At 42.2% G+C, this 25698-nt stretch overlaps 1 protein-coding gene across 3 annotated transcripts in view; it reads right to left on the reverse strand.

The window, feature by feature from the left end:
* Positions 1-7558: 7558 nt before the first annotated feature.
* The window catches only part of PIK3C2B (phosphatidylinositol-4-phosphate 3-kinase catalytic subunit type 2 beta), a 202458-nt gene continuing 184318 nt past the window's right edge, over positions 7559-25698 (reverse strand). For all 3 annotated transcript variants that reach the window (XM_088458178.1, XM_088458180.1, XM_088458177.1), the window contains exons 30-33: positions 20268-20349; positions 18088-18194; positions 12196-12321; positions 7559-9187 (exon numbers count right to left, since the gene is read on the reverse strand). In XM_088458178.1, the coding sequence (XP_088314304.1) occupies positions 8999-9187; positions 12196-12321; positions 18088-18194; positions 20268-20349 (504 nt within the window). In that variant the 3' untranslated portion in view covers positions 7559-8998. The remainder of the gene's footprint in view (positions 9188-12195; positions 12322-18087; positions 18195-20267; positions 20350-25698) is intronic.

Raw genomic sequence — 25698 nt, forward strand, 5'->3', positions numbered from 1 at the left:
CTGAAGAAGTCGGCCTCCCACCCTGGGATCCCCCAGGAGGAGGCCCACCCCATCAGGCCGAAGGTTTGTCATCCGGTTTAGAAGATGGATGTCTTGCCGAGCCAGATCTCTTAGTTTGTCGCCTTGTTGTCTTGCGAAAACTAGTTGACCTAGAGGAAGTCTGTTCCCTTGCTCGTCCCTGAGGACGGAAGGACCGAAAAGAAACCTACCTAGACTTTAGTCACCGTATATGGCAGACCTGCTGATTTTGAAGCCGCCTAATATCTATAATTTTATCCAACTCTGCTCCAAAAAGTACCTTTCCATAGAAATTTAAGACTTCTATTGCCCTCTTTGATTCTGTATTAGCTTTCCAGGATCTTAACCAAAGGGCCCTGCATGCCACTATTGAAGCTGCTGATGCTTTAGAAGCTAAAATTCCAGCATCTACTGCAGCTCCTCCAAGATAGGAAGCTGCTTCCCGAATGTGGGAGGTATACATCCTCTGTTCTCTGGTAGCATCTGGTAGAGAGTCTTCCAATGTCCCCATCCATTCATCAACAGCTTTGACTACCCAGGCTCCAGTCATAGCTGGAAAAGTAACAGCTCCAGATGGTGAAAATATTGCCATAAGATACTCTGCAATCCTCTCATCTGTGGAAACCTTCAGAGAAGATGCTGACGGAGTAGCCAATGTAGCACTTCTGATTAAATGCATTGCATGATTTTCCACAGTAGGAGGTATCTCCCGCTTAGTACATACAGAACCTGGGAAAGGGTACAACGATGTTATTCTTATATTCACATAAAATGGTTTATCTGGGTTACCCCATGCCTCATCCATAAGCTCAGTGAGCTGTTCAGATACAGGAAACTCCATCTTGACCCTTCTGGTGATGATTAAATGTTGGAGCCTACTTACTATGAGCTGGTTCATCATTTTAAATATCTAGGACTGATTTAACTGCCCTCATCAAAGAAGGAACATCTACTGTGGATGGATGGTTCTCCTCTACCGAGCTAGACCCTGGAAAAGAACCCTGTGCATCATCGGATTCCTCTGATGATGTGTCTGAATCCAAAAAGAGAACTTGCGCTTATGCGCCTTAGTAACTACCAGTCTGCTTTCAACATTAGATGGTGCCATACTCTGACTAGAATGGCCATAAACATCTTCCAGGAAGGTGCAAACTTAGCATGCTGTGGACACACCATCCAAGGAGGCATTGTGGGAGTAGCCATACGATCCACAAACTGCTTCATTACCTGAGACAAAGAGGATACCCAAGATGGCTCTTGTCCAGAGACAGGTAAACTAGACTGGTGAGATGGCTCTTTATAACAGACAACACACAAACCATCCTTTACATCCTGAGAGGACATATAGGCCATACATGATTTACATGAAACCAGGACAGGGGGGCTCCCCCTCCTGTCTCCCTTTATCCTTTGACATGTTCATAAAAGGTAATAAATGCAGTCTCAAATGAATGTGAAGTACTCAAAAAAAAACCCTCCACCCCAAAGGATGGAGAGAAAAAATAGTAATAGTTATAATTGACAGACAGAAATAAAAGACAGTGTCAATAGCAGCTAGCAAACAGTCACATACAATGCATATGTAATATAATTACAATGGACTCTAAATCAACTACACAAACACCAGGAATGTTATGATATAGAGACCTGTATACCTTAACCACAGGAGAGGTATACACGGAGACTGACCCAAATCCTCCTGAGACCAACAGCTACAGCAGCGCACTGATAGTGGACCGTGAGCGTCTCATATACACATGGAGGGTAGACGGAGCAACCCAGATGCGTGAAACCCTTAGTAGGGACTGCGTCTGTGTTGGAGGAGGAGCTGCCGGGGAGTGCCTACTTCCCCTAAGCTGCGTTAACCAGCCAGGTATGCTGGCCTCATGGCAGCAGAAGCCTCTGCTGCCGATCCCCGGTGTCAGATGATAAGGCCCCGGTGGTGTAGTGAGGATGCAGATAATCCTTGACCCTGACTGCAGCAGTCAGGGTCAAGGATTATCTGCATCTCTGCATCTCTGACACCAGAAGCATGGACAGCCACGTGCGATTCCCCGTAAGCAAGGAACCACCTTACCCGACATCTCCGTGCGTGCGGTTGCAGTCCAGGTCGCATTACTGCTAGCAATCTCAGTTGCAACCCGCTGAAATCACCAGCCCAGATATTGGTGTTGCGGCCTGGCGGAGGTAGATGGAGTCGCAGTATATGAGTCTTAATTCAGACGCTTAGTACTGACAACCCAAAAACAAATATAAAATAAAAGCTTAGGACTGCCTGAGCAGTCCCCTGTTAAAAAGGTGCATCTTGATCCTGCCGCACCAAAAGTACAACTGAAGGTCTATGGCTTGAGGTGGGGTATATATGAAGGAGGACCCGAGGCATCCTGGGAGCTGTTTGGTACCTGGATCTCTCCAACCATAATATCCCCATGGTATCCTATGGACCCTGAAGAAGAGAACTCTTTTAATCTCAATTGACGTTGCAGCCGGTGTTTTTCAATAGCCCCTTAGACAAAGGTTGGTTCTCTAAGGGAGATAACTCATAACTGGATAAATTAATGACTAAATTTTGCAACTCCGTTGTGGCATTCCACCACGTCCTCTGCCTCTTCCATTGTTCTCCGCGTCTGGTATAGCGTCTGCACCTTCTCCCAGCCTCTTTGCCCTTGTTGTAACACCAGGAGATAGCGCCTATTTTTTTGTTCCCGCTGGAGTGTCTGGTTCACTATTACATGCTGTGAATTCAGTAGATGGCTTCAGGTCATGACTGCAAAATCATTTTCTCTGGCAGAATGCATTTCTAGACTCAGCAGGGCGGGTATTATCTTTCCATCATTATACATAGTGATTGTCATAGTCTAAGTAAACCTTAATGCGTTTATCCTTTTTGAATATTATGAGGTCTCTCTTATAGATTTGTAATTAATTATTCAATTTTTCATACCAATGGGTATCGGTGTCATTTTCAAGGTTAGGTACTTTAAAAAAGGTTAATTTTACTTTTCATAGAATTCATTTCTTTTGTAGACTTTGATAATTAATATGAGATCCATTGAGCATTTATTAAAAATGCCAACACATTTTTTTTTACAAAAGGTTGGATCATTACGGCCGATTGTAGAGCAATTGCGCACTCGCAGACCCCGAGGAATTTTTTTAGTCCTGTAATAGTCACTTAGGGAGATACATTGATAATAGAATTCAACTTTTTTTTTTTCATTCTGATAAGTTTACTTGTATAGCTGGTCTTACTTTTGTGTAATAGCTATTAGGAGTTTTGTTTATGTTGGTATACTTTCATTACATATTTATAGTACCATTAGTAACTATGTTATGTATAACATGGTGCCTTCTTTATGTGTATTATGAGTTTGCTATATGGCAGTACAGCTTTTCTACAAAAAAAATATGGTACCTAGTGATGCCTAGGTGTTATGCTTATAATATGTAGTCTATATTCTTGGTTAAGGAATGAGTAGAATATCAAGGTGTATGTTTAGATGGCATTTTGGTATGTATTGCGTTACATGCTTATTTATTTCCCAATATGTATGCTCTATGTATCCAGAATCATTAATTACTTCCAAGCATTTTAGATACATTTTGGCACGAGTATACTTAGTATCATCATGCATAGGACTGCTGCTATATTATTGCTCAAGTTGTTTAGCGTTGTTGTGGTGATGGGTATGTTACTAGTGTCGAATCGGACGCTATGACGTCACATATTGTGCGAGACCGTACCGGGTCCAGCACCAGCGCACGTGGTGTGGTTTATAAGTCTATTTAAGGTGAGTGTTGTACATTGTTTGTTAGCCGGATGACAGCGCCCGCCCCCGTTGATATATGAAATGTTTGAACAGGAGAGATGGACCATAACTTTAATGTATGTGTGTGTATATATGTATACATAGATGGTCCGGCACTCCGAGAAACTCACTGTAACTGCAGCCGGTGCCCTCACTATAATGGTAAGATAATTGGCAGAAGGTGCGGCACTCTTGGCATAATAAAATAGGAATGTTTCTATTTTATTATGTCAAGAGTGCCTCTCCTTCTGAGATATATATATATATAGTAATTTTTGGCTCGAGGAATCTGCACACTGCACGCGCCGAGTATCAAGCATCTGGTTTTTCCTTCTTCTCCCTGATGTCACATTGAGATAATACATACCTCTGTTTCTTTCTCGGTGACTAAGCCATACAATATTGAAGATGCAATCCAAATTCAACCTGTAGTTTTTGCGTGATGTCGGAGCGAACAGACCAACAAAAATTCCGATTTTTTGTTTTTAACTCCATAGTTTAAACACAGTCCCAAGGAGTACATTTCTGCTAAAAATGTCTATGTACAGACACAACCATTACAACTTCATTATAAGTATAGATTAAAATGCTTGCCAGGCCGTTTCATGGTTTAGATAAAAAAAAAAAAAAATACAAATGAATAACCGTCATCTGAGAGAAAACGCATCTGCCTACTGTGGGATATTACAAGTTGATTTCCTTATGACTAAAGGCCCCTACACACTGAACAATATTGCACACGATCCGACGCATTGGAACTACAAAACAGCAATATCGTTCTCTGTGTATGCACAATATCATACATTGCACGCTCCCATTGGGTTGTCCATCGTTTCGCCTGATCTTTCTGCGTGTAGAACTGATCAGGCGAAGCGACTGACGATCCCATGCAGTGCACTGCGGGGGGGGCAGCATATCGAGCGGTCGGGCGCCGGATAGCCCCGTGTGTAGGGGACTGTCCGATGTCGGCCCTCGGATCGTCGGTCGCATCGGTGGGTACACAATGTGTTTCCACCTTAAGATTTTATCTTACTTGCTAGTGCTTAATTTTTTTTATTTTCACAGCAACTATTTACTATCAGTTGTTGCCTGTTTTTTCTCACTCTTTAGATCTCTCCCCTCCTTTTTTACTCCTTGCTTCTTACTCCATCCTTCTCCTCTCAGTCTATTTCTTTCTCTCCCCATCTTTCTCGCACACAAAAAATTCTGTCTCTCTTGCCTCCTCTCTCACTTTACCCCTTGTGTCTTGATTTATTACCCCCTTTCACTCTCCTGCTCCTATGTTTCTCTACAGCCCCTGCTTCTTGCTCACTCCTCTTTTTTTTTTTTCTAAAGACTTCAGTACCACCACCTTCTTGCAGTTGTTGTGCTGTTCAGACACCGGCTGCGGCATGCACATCACTGCGGACAGAACACGTGCATGCCTAGATTGTGTTTTTTAACTTTATGGTGGGCTAGTGTAATTATTTAGTATTTTTTTTTAGGTGGGAGCAGGGGTGGGTGTGGGGGCGCTGAGGGTGTGTGGAGTTTCTTTGTCTAATAAGACTTCGCAGTAGGCATGCAGACTGCAAGTTAGATCCAATGTGCACACAGCAACGTGATGACATACTTTTAGCAGCACTTTATTTTATTGTATAGATTATCCTTAGCATTATCAGTTTTGTTCTCTATATGACAACAAAACATTCAGTGAAAGTGCTCCAAACTGACAGCTACTTCTTCAACCTCTGACTAAAACCACAAATTCAGCAAAGACCTATGTAAACAGAAAAAACAAGGTAGAGTAATGCGCGCTAGTGAAAAAAAACCGCACAAAAACAATGAAATGATAGAATGACAGATCGCGGCTGCTTGTGCATTATCTTAAGTCAAAAATGTATTCACAAACACATGTAAAGTAAAAGTGGAAATGACTACAATCCCCAACTAGAGTAAATGAGGGTACTCCTACCAGAGTGTGATGGTAAAATAGCATATAGGTAGAAGTCCAGGACCCAGGATTACACCACGACAACCATGCTGATCACTCCTGAAAACTGACCTTCCAAGTAAAGGAACAAGGAACACTGTATCTACCACTGGTGCGTTTGACAAAGACACCTAGAGAGTAGAAACGCGTCAGCATAGATGCAGTGTCTTGCTCCTTTACTGGGAGGGTCCTTATGCAGGACTTAAAATAATGCACAAACAGTCACTGTCATTATATCAACCTCTGCATTAGGTGCCACAAAGACATTTGAGAGATGACGTTTATCATATCACCTGTATACTTTAACATGTCTACAAAGCATTTTGCTAGCAAACTTTGAATTGGAGGTACTTTGTTTTCCATCTATTATATCATTCTTTCACCAGCTCTCATAACTCATGTCTCATTTTCTTTAGAAGATATTAACATCTGAAGAACTTATTCATAGACATGGATTCATCTATTTCTTTCATTCATTGACACTCATTTATTTAGGTGTTGTTTCCACTTTATTTTTCCTCCACTAGCGCTCATTACTCCACCTTGTTTTTGTGTTTACATGTGTTTTCTTTTCATGTTTGCTATTGTATATTTTGGGTAGTCCTCACCTTTTCTCCTATATACGGTTATACAATTGTTGGTTGTGGATGTTTTTCTTGGTTGATTTTCAGGAGTGTGTTTAATTTATCATGAGATGGTATGTAATGAGAAAGGTGGCTATTAAATTAGCCAAAGGACTTACCACAGGTTTTAGCTCCTGGGTTAAATGCCTGGAGCTATTCAATTACTTCCAGTGATCAGCCCTTCGGGAACGACGGATTGGGCATACACACTATACGATGTGCATGATATATCATTCCAATCAAAGTCAGAACGATATATTGTATGGTGTTCCCAGATTTAGCTGAAGGTGCCTATGCTCACCTAACGTTACCAGCTGACACAAGATTCAGAATAGCTTCCACGCTCTAGACAAGTCTTCAGTTGCTTATTTTATTAATTTTTTTTTAAATGATTTCACTGATTTCCAGAAATACTTATATGGATTACCAATTAGACAATAAAAGGTGCTGGTACCCCAGAAAAGAAATAACGCTGTTATTAGCCAAACACCAAGAACCAGCTTATAATGATGGTTATTCCAATATTTTTTTGGGATTATCCACTTTGTCATTGAGACTTTAACGCACTAGTAATAGTCTTTCACTTTAGAAAAGTTTGTTATTGTGTATTCATGTTGATATTTGATATGATTACTATATGAGTATATTGTCTATGTTTTTTATTATGCCCCATGGGACCCATGCATTAATGTGATCATTATTATATTTCTGAATAAATCATTCAATTATTTTAAACCATTGTGTACACATGGTGATTGGTCAAGCGCAGGTCGTTATTCACAATTTATGGTTATAATTTTCTTTGGAGAAACTACGTAGTTTCTTTGGAACAGCAGCTGTATCGATCCCATTGTATCAAGTCCTGCTCCACTTTCTGATAACTAGCGCTGACTGGTTTATTTCACTGATTTCTTCTGGTTTCCAGAAGTACTTCTATGGATTACCAATTATACAATAAAAGGTGCTGGTACCCCAGAAAAGAAATAACCACCAAGAACCAACTCATAATGATGGTTATTCAGATATAACCATAAGGACATACAATGTGATTTGTAATTGAAAACCTTCCCTAGGATTATTATAGGACAAATACTGTGGAAATGAAACACAAATTTTGTTGAAATTAGAACAGCAGCTCATTTATTCAACACATACACATCATCATAAACTTTGCATTAGTGGTCAGTAACAGGCAGGAACCAATACACTACTGCCCTCTATAAAGAAGCTCTCCTTGGGAAGCACTGTCTTTAACTTGTCCACAGCATTAGAGCACAAAATCCTGCCATACAAGAATCACCGATCCAACTTCCACCTCACAAACCCCAGGATGTCTTCATATGTTAGAGAGACTGTACTATTATTACCTGCAGGCATTTCACTGCGTGGTGAAGTTTAGGTGAGCTAAACATAAGTGTATGTCACGTATGTCAGAAATGTCCTGATATTCTTTCAAGTATAACATTTCAATAAGTTTCTTGTTCTTATAAACTGTCACAATTTCTTGGCATCCTAGGAGTGCAATCACTTTTGCAAAGTCAATACCACTCTGGAGATCACTGAAATGGTCCCCTTGATTCTCCCAACATATTTATTATTTTATCATGTACTTGCACTAACAAAAAAAGTAATATTTCTAAATACATCTATAAAAAGCAGTGCTATTGGATGAGTAATGGGTGTTTATTACGGTCCATGTAAGGGAACCTCAAAATTAGAACAATGCAGGATTCACGTATCCCACAGAGCTCAAAGAAATACAGGTTGGAAGCCTATGTCTAATTGCAACCTTACGGTTGTACATAACGATTTGTAAGTGAGGTACTAGCCCTAATAGAAACAAATGTTCTGCATGACACATTATGCTATGCTAGGTACAGTTCTTATTGGTCCTATTATATACTGTCAATTTTCACTGTTTTTACTTTCAAGAACTTATTTTGGTTAGATTAAGGGGACAAATCTACTTAACAGAAGTAGTTTCGCACAAACTATGGAAATTAAATAAATAAGGAAACAATGACACAACAAAATTTACAGAGTAGGTGTAAAACATACATACATACATCTTCAATGCAACTGCATTAAAAAGGTGCTTAGATCTGCCTGCACTAGTAATTTTACTCACAATTTCCAGGAGAAAATTCATGAACTGCTAAACTGTTCCCACCCACCCCAATGCCATGTTATGGACAAATCCCATTGACATATTTAAAATAAAATGAATTGCAATTCTAGACTACTACATCCCCCCTCACCCCAGAAAAGTAATGGCTAGTAAGCGATTTCTGCACTAGCCTGGTTCCCTTGACACAAGGTAAACTTATTTATGTTACTGTAATATTTCCAGTCTTTCTTTGAAACCCTTCTCTAGAAGGAAGCCTGTAATTATTTGCAGTTTCTTGAATTCCCTTGGAAAAAAAATATAATATATATTAATATTAGCTGTCAATTAAAATGAAAACTCCTTGAGCTCGTTTCTGGATACAATAACCTTATAAACAAAACAAGGCATTGTAGAGCTGTCACCAAAGAGGTGACACATGCTATTTTCCATGGTAGAATTTGCTCAGTGTTATTTAGTTAGCCGTTTGGCTAGCAGAACCAAGCTTGAACCAGCACATTTTCTCTTGACTGAGATCCAGGTCTCTGAGCAAAATGGTGACTTCTCCGAGCAGGATGTTTTCCCAAATTCCTTCCTCGCTAAGCACAGTCAGCCAGATCTCACGTTGTTTAAGATCTCCTTTAGGAATTCCATCATAAACTAACTGTAAAACAGAATTAAGAGACTGTTTTTTTAAAGAAATAAATAAGACATTAGTTGTACTACAAACAACGGTTTGACAGTATCCTGATTCCACGGCACTAAGGGCCTGATTCATCATGGATCGCAATTGCAACTGCGTAGGCAGATTGGTCGATGTTGTGTACACACCACAGTGCGCATGCATGAGTTAGAATTACGATCGCTCTGCGAATACCTACGCAGATACAAAGCCATCGCAGTGTGAGTGACGTCAGGTCAGCGTTTGGGGGTGGTGATGGGAGTGGTCGAAGAAACGCAGATGTGCCTGTCCGTTTGAACGCTGTTACTTGGGCTTGCATTAGCCACTGCGATGGCATACGCAGCTTGTATACTCCCTGCCTGCGATGGGGTTAGCAATTTCTGTGTAAGGTCAGACCTGTTGTAATTGTAAACGTGAGGCGCCGATATTACTCGATGGTAGCAATGTATATGCAGGTTTGCAAGGTATTACGGACGTGCGAAAGCGGTAGTGGGCTTCTCTATGCTGGCTTTGGGCGTCTCTATACTAGCTTTGCGATTGGAGTCATTAGCATATTGTGCAGCATACCTGCATGCATAATGGCAGCTGCGATCTGTAGTGAATCAGGCCCTAAGTCGCCTTTCCTAAATTTAGTACAATGAACGGTGGCAGTGAAACCTGAACAGTTTGTTACCTACTTACAATAATAACATCTCTAAACGGCTGAAAGGCAGAACAGAGAGAAACCAATTAATTCAGTTAGAAAACTAATCACATTTAGAGGATGAGTCGCACTAAGTTTTTTTTAATTTTCAAAAGAGACCCAAATAATTGTATTATTTATACTTGTAATTTTCTGGTGCTGCTACCCTACCTAGATTACCAACATCAAAAGAAAATTAGAAAAGAATAGGTATTAGGTATTATGGTTGCACACCTTCTCTTAAAACATAATTTTTATTACATTTCATAAAATGTAGTCAACCAATAATTAAAAATGAAATAGAAGTGAACAAAATATAAAGTGATTAAATAAACCCAAACAACTTAAGACTTGCAGTAATCTAGTGACCGGTATCCTGACACACAGCTTTTATTTTAGTCAGTTTTCTCCCATAAAGACATCTATCTATCTAATTATTAGGATTGTTTTATTTGTGTATATGTGTGTATATATATATATATATATATATTTTTTTTTTTTTCAAATATCAAAATTAGTTTGTAAAGTTCTCCCTTCTTCCATTGCTCCATGGTTCAGTTCTAACACTCATGTGTCCATTGTAGGCTCTTTCGGCAGTGGACAGGGGTCAGCATGGGCACTCTGACGCCTTTCTATCATAGCCAGCATTCATTATTTCAAATCTTTTTGCTATACTAGCTCTTCTATGGGCTCAAACCAGACAGGTTACCCTTCACTCCCTATGAACATCATTGAGCCTTGGAGGCTAATTAACCTGTCTCCGGTTCACCAGTTGTATTTCCTTGGACCACTTTTGCTAGGTACTAACCACTTCATTGCGGGAACACCCCACAAAACTTGGAGTTTTGGAGATGCCCTGACCCGATCATCTAGCCATCACAATTTGTCCCTTGTCAAAGTCGTTCAGATCCGTACGCATGCCCATTTTTCCTGCTTCTAACTTCTTATCTTTAAGAACGGACTGTTCACTTGCTGCTTAATATTTCCCACCCTAGAGAAGTGCCAATGTAACTAGATAATCAGTTCACTTCACCTGTCATGAAAGGCGTCGGAACGGGGTGGGCAACATTTGAAAAGCGTCAAGCCGGCTGCTGACAGTCAGGGGCTGTGCTTTAAAGGCCCTGCACTGCAAAGAGGTGGTGTAATGTGCGGCCTTTAAGTTAAAAGACAGCAAATACACCTCCTCCATGCGGTGCAGGGGAGCACAGCCTCTGTCTGCGGCCACTGTTCATCCAGTCCCGTCCCGAGTGTGAGGGTGGAGGTGCGGTTTCATGGACACGGTGGGGGTTCATTCCCACGGAGCTCTGGCGCAACAGGTAAGTTGGGGGTGGGGTGCGGCGAGGGGAGGAATGATTTTATGTTGCCCCCTCCAACATAAAATCGTTCCGACGCCCCTGTCACACACACACACATATATATATATATAACAAACTATCAGGAACATAAATATGTTAAATTAACCCACACCTTTGTATTCCTACATTGGGTCATCTAGTTACATCTGTATTTGTATCATGGATCTATTATTGATAGACTATGTGGACATCTTTATCAAAATTTATATATACTTTGTTTAAAATTTCACCAATGTTTTACAGTACTAACATATCAAATGGAGAGAGGAATATAAATGGTGTACAGTTCATGTATACCACCTTTAGCCCACACAAATAAAAGGTTCAGTAGTGATGGAGGAAAAAAGTTTTTAAACAAATTTTATATATTGCAAAATTGATTTATATTATGTATAACATATACAGGGGCAGATGTATCAAACCTTGGAGATAAAGTGGAGAGAGATAAACACAGCATGTAAAATGACAGTTAGAAGCCGATTGGCTGGTACTTTTTCTCTCTCCACCTTATCTCTCTCCAAGCTTTGAAAAATCTCCTCTACAATGAGCAATTCCACAAAGCTGAATAACATACTGAATAATAACTACTGAAAATTGTACCATCATGAGCATAAAACAGAAAGATTATTTACAGTGGGCAATATCTCCCAGTAGTGTACATGTGACTTAATTACTAATTCTGCTGATGATCAGTGCTCATGTCTCACTGACTCCTGCATGCTCTACCCGATATGCACAGGAGGCACCTGATTGGATGGAGCACTGGGCAGTCATTGCTGACCACTGAGCTGGAATGTTGACGTCACCAAAACTAGATTTTACATCCCATCCTGTTATATTTAAACTGCCAGAATGAATGTGCTTAGTCCGTGCCCCACCCTGTCTACCAGAACCGGTGTGCCTGCTTAAGCTTTTGCCAGACAGTTTGTAAGCACTCATATGCAAATAAATACCATTTCATTATATGTTGGGTTGCAAGTTTTCTTTGCCACTTTAGTTTTCCTCTTTGTTGTTTTTTGTGGATCTGGTAAAAGATAAATCTTCACATATGGATTTGGCTCATTGTTATCCTGAAGAGGCTGCTCAGAGAAAAATGTTTAAAATAAAAAAGAACAGATGAAAGTGACATTAGTAAGTATAATGTCATCAGAGCATACAATTAATACAGTCTTAATATTACTCTAATGATGCAGTACCACCTAAGAAAATTGACTATAATGTCCCCACCTGGGGTTCTGCCATTTCTGTAAGACAGAGCCAATAATTCAAACAAACTAGCCATGTTCAAATGGGGCAAATACAAGCTAAGATTGTTTTTTATTCACAATTTTAGTTGTTTAATATTTGAAAGTAGGAAGGCAACAAGACTGAATAGATAAACCTCTTTCACTTTCATTAGTTACAGTAATGCTGCAAATTAATCATAAAAAAACCTCTCTTTTAAAAAGTGTCTCTATTAAGATGGTCAGGACGAGTTACTAAGCAAGAGGAGTAAGCTTTCTACTAGCTGCTCCATGAGCGAGATACATGGAAACTCTAAGGATCTTGCAAAGAGCATGCAGATTAAGCAAGGGAATGTTCAGGACTGAATCACAATTATTTCCTGTCAGAATTCCGGCGCCGGCATCCCGAAGGTAAGTAGCGGGGTTAGGTTAAGGTTAGGCACTAGGGGGGGGTAAGGTTTAGGCATTAGGGGGTGTGCTTAGGTTCAGGCACCGGGGAGGGAGGGTTAGGGTAGGTAGTCTGTATCCTAACCCTGTCGAGATGCCAACATCCAGCTTTTGACCCCCAGGATCCCAAGCATCAGCATCCAGTCCCCATCCCATTTTTCGCACTTGGATTCAAGCTTTTTTTTTTGCTATTTTTTTCTTTGAAAAGCTTTCCCAATTCCTTTATATAAGATCAATGACAAAATTTTTAATTGAATATAACATAAGCTATGTTGAAATATTTTTTTTTCAATTTACCCTTAAATAAAAATAGTCAAAAGTTGAAAATTTGGCCTTTTAAGAAAATGGAGGATGGATCTAGAACACAGCAAGCACAACTTTTTGCCAGAATAGATCCATTCTCAATTATTAAAAACAAGTGCACAGTGAAGATTTGTCTAATACTGTAGAAAAGGATTTCTGTTCCTGAAGCCAATCGGCTGCTGTATTGCTGCATTTACATGGGGTATAATGCAGCATTGAAAAGGCAATGAAACAGCGACTGTGTCCAAGGCTGTGACCTTTCAAACAAGAGTTTGAGGCTAACTCAAACGTATATGGAAAATAGAGACTGACCATTTTATTTTATTAGCCAATAAGTTTATTTTTTTTATGAACTGCAAAATCTGCAGCCCCCAAAGCTTGTTTATGTGCGCAATTGCATCTTTCCTTGGGAACACCTCTGTAGTAGCGAAAAACATCTCATCAAAATCCACACTTTTCCGTTTTTCTCCTATACTGCTCCTTGGTGCAGGCTCATATACAGTGTATTGGCCCCGATATTTGTGTAGCGCCCCTGGGAGGAGACATTTCCCCATTCCTTCCCTCTAAGGGAACAGGGGAAATGTCTGTCAGTCGGCCGTGGCTGGGCATACAACTTACAAAATATCGCATCGGACGGGCATGTTGGACGATCCGGCATGCCCGACTGATAGATATTTTACCATCGGTCGCCCGCACACACAGTACAATTATCGGGGCGATCCGCTAATATCGGGATGATCGCCCTGATAATTGTATAGTGTAGGTCCAGCATAACTTGTATGTTTTGGCATTTTTGTAACATGGGTCTGAAAGCATGCTTTCCTGTAAATGTAGAAACTGAAAGTATAAAATATGTGTCCTGTTCCATGTATAGCACTGGTCCTCAACCTAGGGAACCCCACAGGGGTACTCGCTGTGATATTCAGGGTTATTTCAACAATGTTCTGTTATGGTGCGGTGGGACTAGTTTTATTGTCAATTTCACATTCTTTATAAACTGTAATATGTAGGAGAAACACACACACACACATATATATATATATATATATATATATACACACATACATATACACTGTACATATACCACAATATAGTCTATTAATTTATTACTGTCATTTAAAAAAAAAAAAAAATTCTTCTATATGGTGTCTAAACATTTTATCTAATAGCAATTATTTTTTATTACAAATGTATTGTTTGGAAATGTTGGGGGTACAAATAATGCGAAAGGCCTGCCAGGAGGTACCCTGATTGAAAATGATGGAGAACCACTAATTTACAGAGATGAGAACTTATCTCTGGCATCTCTGAAGTCATAGAGAATTCAAGGCTTACAAAAAGTCTATATACCCTTGTGCCAATCAGAAAACGCTCCTTTAAATCACCTTCTCCATCCAAATTAGGGGCATATTTATTAAGTGGAGAAAAGCCCTTTCTCTGGTGATGACAGAGCATCGCAGGTGGTAACCATCGCTGTCAGCAGAAACGTACTTGATTAGTTAAATAAAGCATTTATTATTTTTTTTATTATTTTTTCTATTTTCTTCATCTATTTTTTGTTTTATTTTTTAAAACTTTTTTTTTTTTTTTTAAACAAAAATGGTACTGGAAGGCCAAGCTGGTCTTGCAGTTTCAATGTGCATGTGTGAACCAGTAATGTGGGCACACACATATGCAGAGACTGCCAGCCCTAAGCCAGGCAAGTCCTAATGGTAAGAAACACAAGGAAAGAATTGTCCTGTGTGGTGTATGTGCTATACTATTTAAAACATAACTTTTATTGTACCTTTAATAGAACTATATAAAAGCCAGCAAAATAAAATGGATAGAAAGTAGAAAATGTGAAGAAAAAAAATGTGATTAAAAAAAGCTATGCACTCCTTACATATTCTGCCCATCACCACATGAAATACAATTATATTCTGCATTTTTTAACTATTCTTGAGTCTGTTTCAGGAAGAGCAGACTTATTTATTGATTGTTTTTTATGTATCATTATTACTATCATACTAAGCGCAGTGAATTCTGTTCATATTGTTTTAAAAAAAAAATATTTTGAAGCTTCAGCACAAACGTCTTTCATTTGCTGCATGTATGCTATACAAACATAACTAATTTATTGGAGTGCTAGGTTGTTCCATTATTATTTGTTATGATTTTGTTAAAGGTTTCTACCCTTTCTATAAATAATAGTCTGCTTAGAAAAATACATTTGTATTTAATTTCCCTAACATTTTTTATACTTTTGCACCTTTCCCATTTCTGCCAAAGCTTCAATAAAATTGTATTGATGGAAAAGTGTCTAATAAGGTTTCTTACGAAATCCCTTTTCTGTTTGCAAGCTCACACTTTCTGCCCCACCGGGTGCTGGCTATTCCCTTGTGATTTTTTGATCTTGCTGCTATATGATGTCATTATAGAGCAATACACAAAACAAAGCAGCTGATGTAATTAACCTGAGTAAGTATAGAGCAACATCAGTGTAAGTCGCAGCAGATTATTTGTGCCTGACACATGCAGCTTCCCTAGGAACTCACACTGTGCCACAGTGTAGGTGAGCAGTAATCAGGACATCACACACGAGTAGAACGGAAGTTGTCACCACTGCTATTTATACATCATTAAATGAAAATGTAAGCTGCCTTTAGGATTATTCAGGGCCTGATTCAGAGGACGCAGTGTTGATGACGTATGCAAGTGGCTGATGTATTCAATCTGCGCATGTGTAAGCGTTGCACTGAGCAGTGTATCCCCATAGTTACCATCGGGAGACGCAGATGGAAATTGCACACAGAGATGCCATTTCGGTGGGCATTTCAGGGCGGTATCGGGGTGGCTAGCCAAAAGTGGGCATGTTGCATTCAGTGACCGTGTCTGCACAGTTGCATTGACACCGGCAGCCATGTTTAGACAGAGAAACTGAACCTGCCATAGGGTAGGTGCAATTTCCGATGGTGCTTCTTAATCTGCTACAGTAGCGTGCATCTCTGAATCAGGCCCTCAAAGTTATACATGGCTACCAGTTTTAGAAGCTTTTTGGAAGTGAAGATATTGCTGATGTTAAAGGTGCGTACACACTAGACGATTCGCTCCATGAGCGATATTGTCTAGTTTGTCCCTGGCAGGGGTGTGCTCAATGTTACTAACAACATTGAGCACACATACTGAACGATATCATTCAGTGTCGGGCACCCTCCCTCATCCCCGAACATGCAACAACCTGACAATATCGTCAGGTTGGCCTGCATGTTCGGGCGATGAATGACAATGACCAACAACCCGCGGGAGCGCGCATCGCTGGTTTTCCGTCGTCATCAATCATATCGTTTTAGCGTACACAACTGGCCGATATAGTGAATGACTGAACGATAATGATATCGTTATCATTCAGTCGTTTAAAATATCGGCAAGTGTGTACGCACCTTAATTTATCTTAAAGGAGATGCCCACAAAACTAAATGAAAGACCAGCTTCTCTGCAGGTCGTAACAAACTAACAAGAGTTGTGGCTGCCATGTTCCATTGTAGTGAATAAGGAAACAAGAGGCCTGACTAGGACCTCTTCCATCAGCACGTTACCCACTATCTGTAACACACAAGTAATCTTGTGTTTACTATTCACAAAGCAGGAGCAGAAACTACAGAATTGACTCTTTTTTTTTTTATAAACTGGAGAAAATTAATTTGAAACAATACTGAGCCTAGTGTTCCCTTTTTAACTCGTGCGATCTCCATGCCCGCTCCCCATGTTGGATAGGGGAGGGTGTTTGTGGGTGGGGCTACACAGCGTTGCTGTAGGCACTGGGCGGGGGCACTAGCTCCAAGTGGTAATAGGTGTCTTCCCCACTTTCATATCTGTGTCCATCACCCCATCTTTATCTCTCATCTCTGTTCATATTTCATCCCTCACCGTGTCTTTTCCCTCTCTGCCTCCCTATACCCATCCCATTCTTCTTTGCCCCCCCCCCCCCCTTCCTCCATCTCTATTTCCAACACCCTCTCCCTTTCAGAAGTTGAACTGCATATAGTGGTTTACAGGCTACACTACAAAATTTACACTTAGAAGCTGATTGGTTGATATTTTATCTCTTGCCACTTTATCTGCCTCCAAGATTTGAGTAATCTCGCTCTAGGGGGACATGCATCAAGCCTTGGAGAAAGATAAAGTGGAACAGTTGCCCAAAGCAACAAATCATCTTATTACTGCCATTTATCCGGCACAGTCTATAAAATGACAGAAGCTGATTAGTTGCTTTGAGCAACTTCTCCACTTTATCTCTCTCCAAGTCTTGGTACATCTCCCCTTAAGATAGTAATAGAAAGACCTCTGCCATATCTGTCCTTACAATCAACACTCCCCTAATCACTCTTATCCCCAACACTTTAACCTCTCCATTTCATATGCCTCCACACTGTTTAGGAAAACCATTTCTTACTACTGTAATATTTGTGTTATTCTATTATTTAATACTAATTGTCCGGGTTTAAATTCTACAAGTTATTATGTGATGTCATCCTAATCCATCCAGTGGAAGGCCCAGAACAGGCTCCTGGAGTTATTCTGCCTGGCGCACTCTGCTATGAGGTCTGACCGAGACCCAAACCACTCCATTAGGCATCCCAGACCAATTGCCACCCCTCTGTGACGTTTTCATCCAGTGGAAGGACCAGAACAATCTCCCCGGGTCAAAGTTCTGCCCAGCACACACTAACGGGCGGTCCAACCGGGACCCTAACCCCCCTAAAACCTGGCCGGAATACAACTGGAACACCTTGCATTGGTTTCATCCCAATCGGTGCAGGGGTGTCCGAATGCATAACCGTACAAACAAACAGACCAAGTTTATATACAAGATACTATGTATATATTTACCAGGCTACGGATATGCATCACCATAATGAACAACTGGTCATTCTTATAGGAGATGGAAAGTTTGACCTCCCCTCCAACTTTGCCCACTGGCACATACCATGTTGCATCTGTGAATACAAACCAAAAAGGTTTATTAAGCAGAAAAAAAAAAAAAAGATTTAACTTTCCAACAATAAAAAAAGTTCCATATATACTGGATGTATTATTATTATTTTATTTTTAAATTGTGACAAATTTTTTACTGGCATAAAAAAAAATAAAAAATCAATAAATAATAAACAAAACTACACAAGAAAAGTTGCAGCATTTATCAAATTTGCAAACAAAAATACAAAATCTCTTCATATCCGACACATGTCTGATGTGAGACCATGTATTCTTTACTTTATTAGTGTGTTTTATGGTTTTCTAATGTGTGCACCCCTCCATACTTTTAAATGGATATATACACCGAAGAGCCAAAAGTCATGGGATAGACGCCTTGTATAGTGTAGGACCCCCTCTAGCCCGGCAGCAACATAATGAGGTATCAGTTCCACAAGTGGATAGAAGACCACTGTAAAAATGATGATCCATGTTGTGTTGATAGCTTCCCACAGCTCCCTGATATTTGTAGGTGCAGGATCTTGGGTGCAAATGGACACACCATTCGTTGGAACTCTCCACGAACCAATTCTGGACAACTTGGGACCGATGACACGGGGCATTATCCATCGTTGTGGGAGTACATGAAGTCCATAAATGACTGCAAATGGTCAAAAAATCAATTACCGGTCAATTACGTGTTCAGGCGGACCAACGGACCCAACCCATGTCACGTGAACACACCCCACACCATTATGGAACCACCACCAGCCTGCACAGTGCCTTGTTGAGAACTGGGGTCCAGGGCCTTGTGTGGTCTGCGCCACACCCGCCCCCTACCATCAGCCTGAAATAACTGGAACCATGACTCTTTGAACCATGGGCACATGTTGCCAGTCCTCCCGGGTCCAATCAGCAACATTACAAAGCCAGGTGAGGCGCTGTGTCTGGTGTCACAGTGTTAACAGGGACACTCTGGTGGGTCTTCTGCTCCCATATCCTATGGAAGCTAAAGAATGCTGGATATGAGTCTAGTACCTCCTGCATTGAATGTGGATGCGATTTGAGTCAGTGTTGCTTGTCTGTTACCTGGACAATCCTGGCCAGATGACGCTGGTCACGATCATTAAGCACCAGTGGTCGGCCACTGTGCTGTCCATGGTGGGTGGTAATACCTTCCATGAGGTATTCCAGGTGCACATGTAACACCAAAGATCGAGGAATGCTGAATGTCCGCACAACTTCAGAAATGGAATGTCCCATCCGTTGGGCACCCACTATAATGCCCCGTTCGTACTCGGATAATTCACATCACCTTGCCATGAGCAGCCTAGCCGGTGTTCAAACTGACTCTCGAGATATCTGTTTACAACTGATGCAGGTATGGGCATTTCCAAGATGTCACAGTACGGTGATGCCACCTGCCATTACCTTTACATACTGCTATCCCAGTGTATTCCTTGTCCATATCGAACAGTTGGGCTGGCAGTACTGATAATTTTAGGTGGCCTTATTTAAAATGGTCATTGAAAATATACCAATCCTCCCAAATCTATAATTCAAATCGTAATAGTTTAGAATATACAGTATCTCAGCAGTGTGTGGAACCCTAATAGAAATAATGTGGGTGACTGAGTCACATGGATCTCTCTTCACGAATGTAGATGGCGAGTTTCTACAAACAGTGCAAGTGCAAAAACGACTTTACGAATTTTAGCTCTGCGCGATTCTCAGTTGGGCGTACAGGGGAAGGGAAGCCTGTTTGTGACACACCTCTTGCACCTACTGTAGCATAGGGCTTGGGCAAGTGCAAATACTATTAATGACGGTTGCAGCTCCCGGTGTAAACTCAATAGGTGGCATGGGTTTCCTCTTGCACGCGTACAAACACCAACATAAGTTGAACTAATACTCGTATTAGTATACGATAGTAAATCAGGCTTCCGCGGCTGCCTGCAAATACAGTCACTCTGAGTGAGACTAGGAATCAGTCCCAATGTGTTCAGTTCAGCGTGTCTGGTCTATTTTTACTGTGTTCTTTTTGTTCACTTGTGTGTTATAAGTGAGGGATACAAAGCAAAGAAAACACAATTCACCTGATGGCCTATGTGCTATAGTGTTGCTGATGTTCTTCTCATCACGAGGGAGGGAGTGGAAAAAAGTGTAAACCAGATCACACTGTAAAAAGAAGATTGAGGATTGAGCGAATTAAAAAAAGCAAAAAAAACCCAGTGATATAGTTATAGAGCAGAAACAAGATTTAGTTTTGCGGATTGGGACCAGGTGCTGGAGTATGAGATTGTAGATGTGGCTAACAATAAGGAATACAAGCAACTTTAGAATTAGTCATTTTCATTATACTTACAACTATGATGAACACAACAAATGAAGAGAGCTACATTTCCCTTTAACACACTTTTAAGGCAACACAGTACAGAATCTTTTTTATTTTTAAAAGGGATATAAACCTTTATGAAATCATTAACAATAAAGCAAAATATAAACCCAATACAGCCCCATGTTGAATGATTATCCTTTCCTGCCTGCTGACTCTCCACCTATCACATACTGCATTGTCACTGCTGGTCGTTGCCTGCCTCATACTGCATGTCACTGCTGGAAGCTGCAGTCCTGCCTGCTGACTCTCCACCTGTCACATACTGCATTGTCACTGCTGGATGCTGCAGTCCTGCCTGCTGACTCTCCACCTGTCACATACTGCATTGTCACTGCTGGTCGTTGCCTGCCTCATACTGCATTGTAACTGCTGGATGCTGCATTCCTGCCTGCTGACTCTCCACCTGTCACATACTGCATTGTCACTGCTGGAAGCTGCAGTCCTGCCTGCTGACTCTCCACCTGTCACATACTGCATTGTCACTGCTGGAAGCTGCAGTCCTGCTTGCTGACTCTCCACCTGTCACATACTGCCTTGTCACTGCTGGATGCTGCAGTCCTGCCTGCTGACTCTCCACCTGTCACATACTGCATTGTCACTGCTGGAAGCTGCAGTCCTGCCTGCTGACTCTCCACCTGTCACATACTGCATTGTCACTGCTGGAAGCTGCAGTCCTGCCTGCTGACTCTCCACCTGTCACATACTGCCTTGTCACTGCTGGATGCTGCAGTCCTGCCTGCTGACTCTCCACCTGTCACATACTGCATTGTCACTGCTGGAAGCTGCAGTCCTGCCTGCTGACTCTCCACCTGTCACATACTGCCTTGTCACTGCTGGATGCTGCAGTCCTGCCTGCTGACTCTCCACCTGTCACATACTGCATTGTCACTGCTGGAAGCTGCAGTCCTGCCTGCTGACTCTCCACCTGTCACATACTGCCTTGTCACTGCTGGATGCTGCAGTCCTGCCTGCTGACTCTCCACCTGTCACATACTGCATTGTCACTGCTGGAAGCTGCAGTCCTGCCTGCTGACTCTCCACCTGTCACATACTGCATGTCACTGCTGGAAGCTGCAGTCCTGCCTGCTGACTCTCCACCTGTCACATACTGCATTGTCACTGCTGGATGCTGCAGTCCTGCCTGCTGACTCTCCATCTGTCACATACTGCATTGTCACTGCTGGTCGTTGCCTGCCTCATACTGCATTGTCACTGCTGGATGCTGCAGTCCTACCTGCTGACTCTCCACCTGTCACATACTGCATGTCACTGCTGGAAGCTGCAGTCCTGCCTGCTGACTCTCCATCTGTCACATACTGCATTGTCACTGCTGGAAGCTGCAAGTCCTGCCTGCTGACTCTCCATCTGTCACATACTGCATTGTCACTGCTGCAGTCCTGCCTGCTGACTCTCCACCTGTCACATACTGCATGTCACTGCTGGAAGCTGCAGTCCTGCCTGCTGACTCTCCACCTGTCACATACTGCCTTGTCACTGCTGGAAGCTGCAGTCCTGCCTGCTGACTCTCCACCTGTCACATACTGCATTGTCACTGCTGCAGTCCTGCCTGCTGACTCTCCACCTGTCACATACTGCATTGTCACTGCTGGAAGCTGCAGTCCTGCCTGCTGACTCTCCACCTGTCACATACTGCATTGTCACTGCTGGATGCTGCAGTCCTGCCTGCTGACTCTCCATCTGTCACATACTGCATTGTCACTGCTGGTCGTTGCCTGCCTCATACTGCATTGTCACTGCTGGATGCTGCAGTCCTGCCTGCTGACTCTCCACCTGTCACATACTGCATGTCACTGCTGGAAGCTGCAGTCCTGCCTGCTGACTCTCCATCTGTCACATACTGCATTGTCACTGCTGCAGTCCTGCCTGCTGACTCTCCATCTGTCACATACTGCATTGTCACTGCTGGAAGCTGCAGTCCTGCCTGCTGACTCTCCACCTGTCACATACTGCCTTGTCACTGCTGGAAGCTGCAGTCCTGCCTGCTGACTCTCCACCTGTCACATACTGCATTGTCACTGCTGCAGTCCTGCCTGCTGACTCTCCACCTGTCACATACTGCATTGTCACTGCTGGAAGCTGCAGTCCTGCCTGCTGACTCTCCACCTGTCACATACTGCATTGTCACTGCTGGATGCTGCAGTCCTGCCTGCTGACTCTCCATCTGTCACATACTGCATTGTCACTGCTGGTCGTTGCCTGCCTCATACTGCATTGTCACTGCTGGATGCTGCAGTCCTGCCTGCTGACTCTCCACCTGTCACATACTGCATGTCACTGCTGGAAGCTGCAGTCCTGCCTGCTGACTCTCCATCTGTCACATACTGCATTGTCACTGCTGCAGTCCTGCCTGCTGACTCTCCACCTGTCACATACTGCATGTCACTGCTGGAAGCTGCAGTCCTGCCTGCTGACTCTCCATCTGTCACATACTGCATTGTCACTGCTGCAGTCCTGCCTGCTGACTCTCCACCTGTCACATACTGCATTGTCACTGCTGGAAGCTGCAGTCCTGCCTGCTGACTCTCCACCTGTCACATACTGCATTGTCACTGCTGGAAGCTGCAGTCCTGCCTGCTGACTCTCCACCTGTCACATACTGCATTGTCACTGCTGGATGCTGCAGTCCTGCCTGCTGACTCTCCATCTGTCACATACTGCATTGTCACTGCTGGTCGTTGCCTGCCTCATACTGCATTGTCACTGCTGGATGCTGCAGTCCTGCCTGCTGACTCTCCACCTGTCACATACTGCATGTCACTGCTGGAAGCTGCAGTCCTGCCTGCTGACTCTCCATCTGTCACATACTGCATTGTCACTGCTGCAGTCCTGCCTGCTGACTCTCCACCTGTCACATACTGCATGTCACTGCTAGTTGTTGCCTGCCTCATACTGCATTGTAACTGCTGGATGCTGCATTCCTGCCTGCTGACTCTCCATCTGTCACATACTGCATTGTCACTGCTGGAAGCCGCAGTCCTGCCTGCGGACTCTCCACCTGTCACATACTGCCTTGTCACTGCTGGAAGCTGCAGTCCTGCCTGCTGACTCTCCATCTGTCACAACCCGCAGTACTTCACTATCATTGCTTGATGCTGCTGTCCAAAATTTAAGGAGAGAATCTGGAACAAGCATACCCCTTTCAAAGGTCTTATGCACATATATGATGTCACATACTAATTCTGTGCCTATTCACCCATTCTTATGGGCAAGCACATGACTTTGCAGCCCAAGAAAGATGGCGTATTTTAGAACTTTTGCTAGAAAAAGGTTGGCTGCCCAGGGGAATTGTTGCTGAGGGCTGGCTTTTGCTATGCATTCACATGCAAAAATATATTTGTTTCTGCAGGGGTGGAGAAGTCACTGTTATTGGTATTTCTGGTTTAGCAAAAGTGTGTTCTTCACTCTGTAATTTTTTTTTAATTAGATATCCTCAGAAGTGGTGAAAACCAAGTATCAGGAGAGGCTTACAAAGTCAGTAAGTACGGCCGAAGCTTTCATATAGGACATCTTTTGCACCTTCCAGGTGCATTTCAACTACTGTAATAAGAACTGTAAAAACGCATAAAAGTGAAGAATGACCTTAAAGAGGGAACCTTTCCACAATGCACATTTCCAGCAGAGAATTCAGCCGGTTGATGGGGTTTATTGGGATAAGTGTACGTTTCTAATGGTCTTTGTGTCGTTAAAAATATTTGGTTCACACACCTATGTGCCCCCTCCCTCAGCTGTGTGTATCCTATTTCCCGAACTACCTCCTTATGGCTGCACTGTGTTTTTATTCCCAGCCACTTGGACTGTGTGACAGGTGTCCGTGGAAGTCTCTTGCTCCCACTGTAGAATGGGATAAGCTCTCTTCACTTGTTAATAAAGAGATGAAAAGTGCATCAAAATAGGAATCAATGGTGTCGTTCCCACCATTGTGTTTCTAAATTAAAATGCCACATCTTAAAACTTAGATGGCATAATTCCCTATTTATCATGTATTAACAGGAGCTACCAGTGCAATAGCCTATGTTGGTAAACCCGCATAGCATGGAAAATGTGTTACCATACAGCATATTAAGTTTCCATGCATACATTTTTTTTTGCTTAAATAAATCACATTTGCACAATTGAGTTTAAAAAAAAAAGAATATGAGAATTTAGTCATGCAAAAAGCATAGTGCATTGTGTGTAGGAGGCCACAAGGGAAGTGTTCAGCCCGGTCTCTAGTAACAACAGACAATGGAAAGTCTCTTCATGTAAATGAGGTAGGATTACAGTGCAGTGGTACAGCACAGGCAAACAATGTGACAGGTGCAGCTTAGTCAGAAGGAAAATGTGGTGAGAAAATCGGGAATCGCTATATTTCTCTGTGAAGAATGCATTTTGCTTAAATATTTATGAAAATAATATTAAAAAAAGAATCTAATCTAAATATGATATACTTTAATTAAATATGTATTTTATTTTGAAACGGCTATCAGAAATGAGTGTTTCCCTATCAAGAAGATGTGTACAAAACATGCATTTTCCGGAACAGTATTTTTAGCACTGCAGACATTTACGAATCAACTTGTGTACTATCGTTTCAACACGTTTACGGTTATTCCATTGCACTAATAAATATTCAGGGAGAGGTGTATCATGCAAAAAAAAGAGTGGAGAAGTGGGCCAGTGGAGAAGTTGCCCATAGCAATCAATCAGCTTTTACCTATCATTTTATAGAACAACTGATCAATGCTACCTCAAAGCTAATTGGTTGCTATGGGCATCTACACTATTATCACTGCTTGATACATTTCCTCTCAGTTCTAAGCAGGGCCGGATTAAGGGAGAGGCGACAGGGGCGGTTGTCCCTGGGCCCCCACACACAGAGGGCCCCCACACTACTGCATGTAGCAGCACAGTCAGTGCTGCTGCATCAGCTTGGGGCAGGACGGTAGTGTGGACGGCACATAAGTGCCGCCCGCACTACACAGCACAAACACACAGCCGCCGGCGCCAGCAGCTGTGTGTTTGTTTTAGCAGCCGATGAGAGTCACACAGACTCTCATCGGCTGCTGCGCTGTTGCCGAAGCCTCCGTCTTCCGGCTCCCGCAGTGGCTGATGGGAGAGACAATGACGTC

The sequence above is a fragment of the Taudactylus pleione genome, unplaced genomic scaffold (assembly GCF_031769625.1).
Source record: "Taudactylus pleione unplaced genomic scaffold, aTauple2 ptg000814l, whole genome shotgun sequence".
NCBI classification, from domain to species: domain Eukaryota; kingdom Metazoa; phylum Chordata; class Amphibia; order Anura; family Myobatrachidae; genus Taudactylus; species Taudactylus pleione.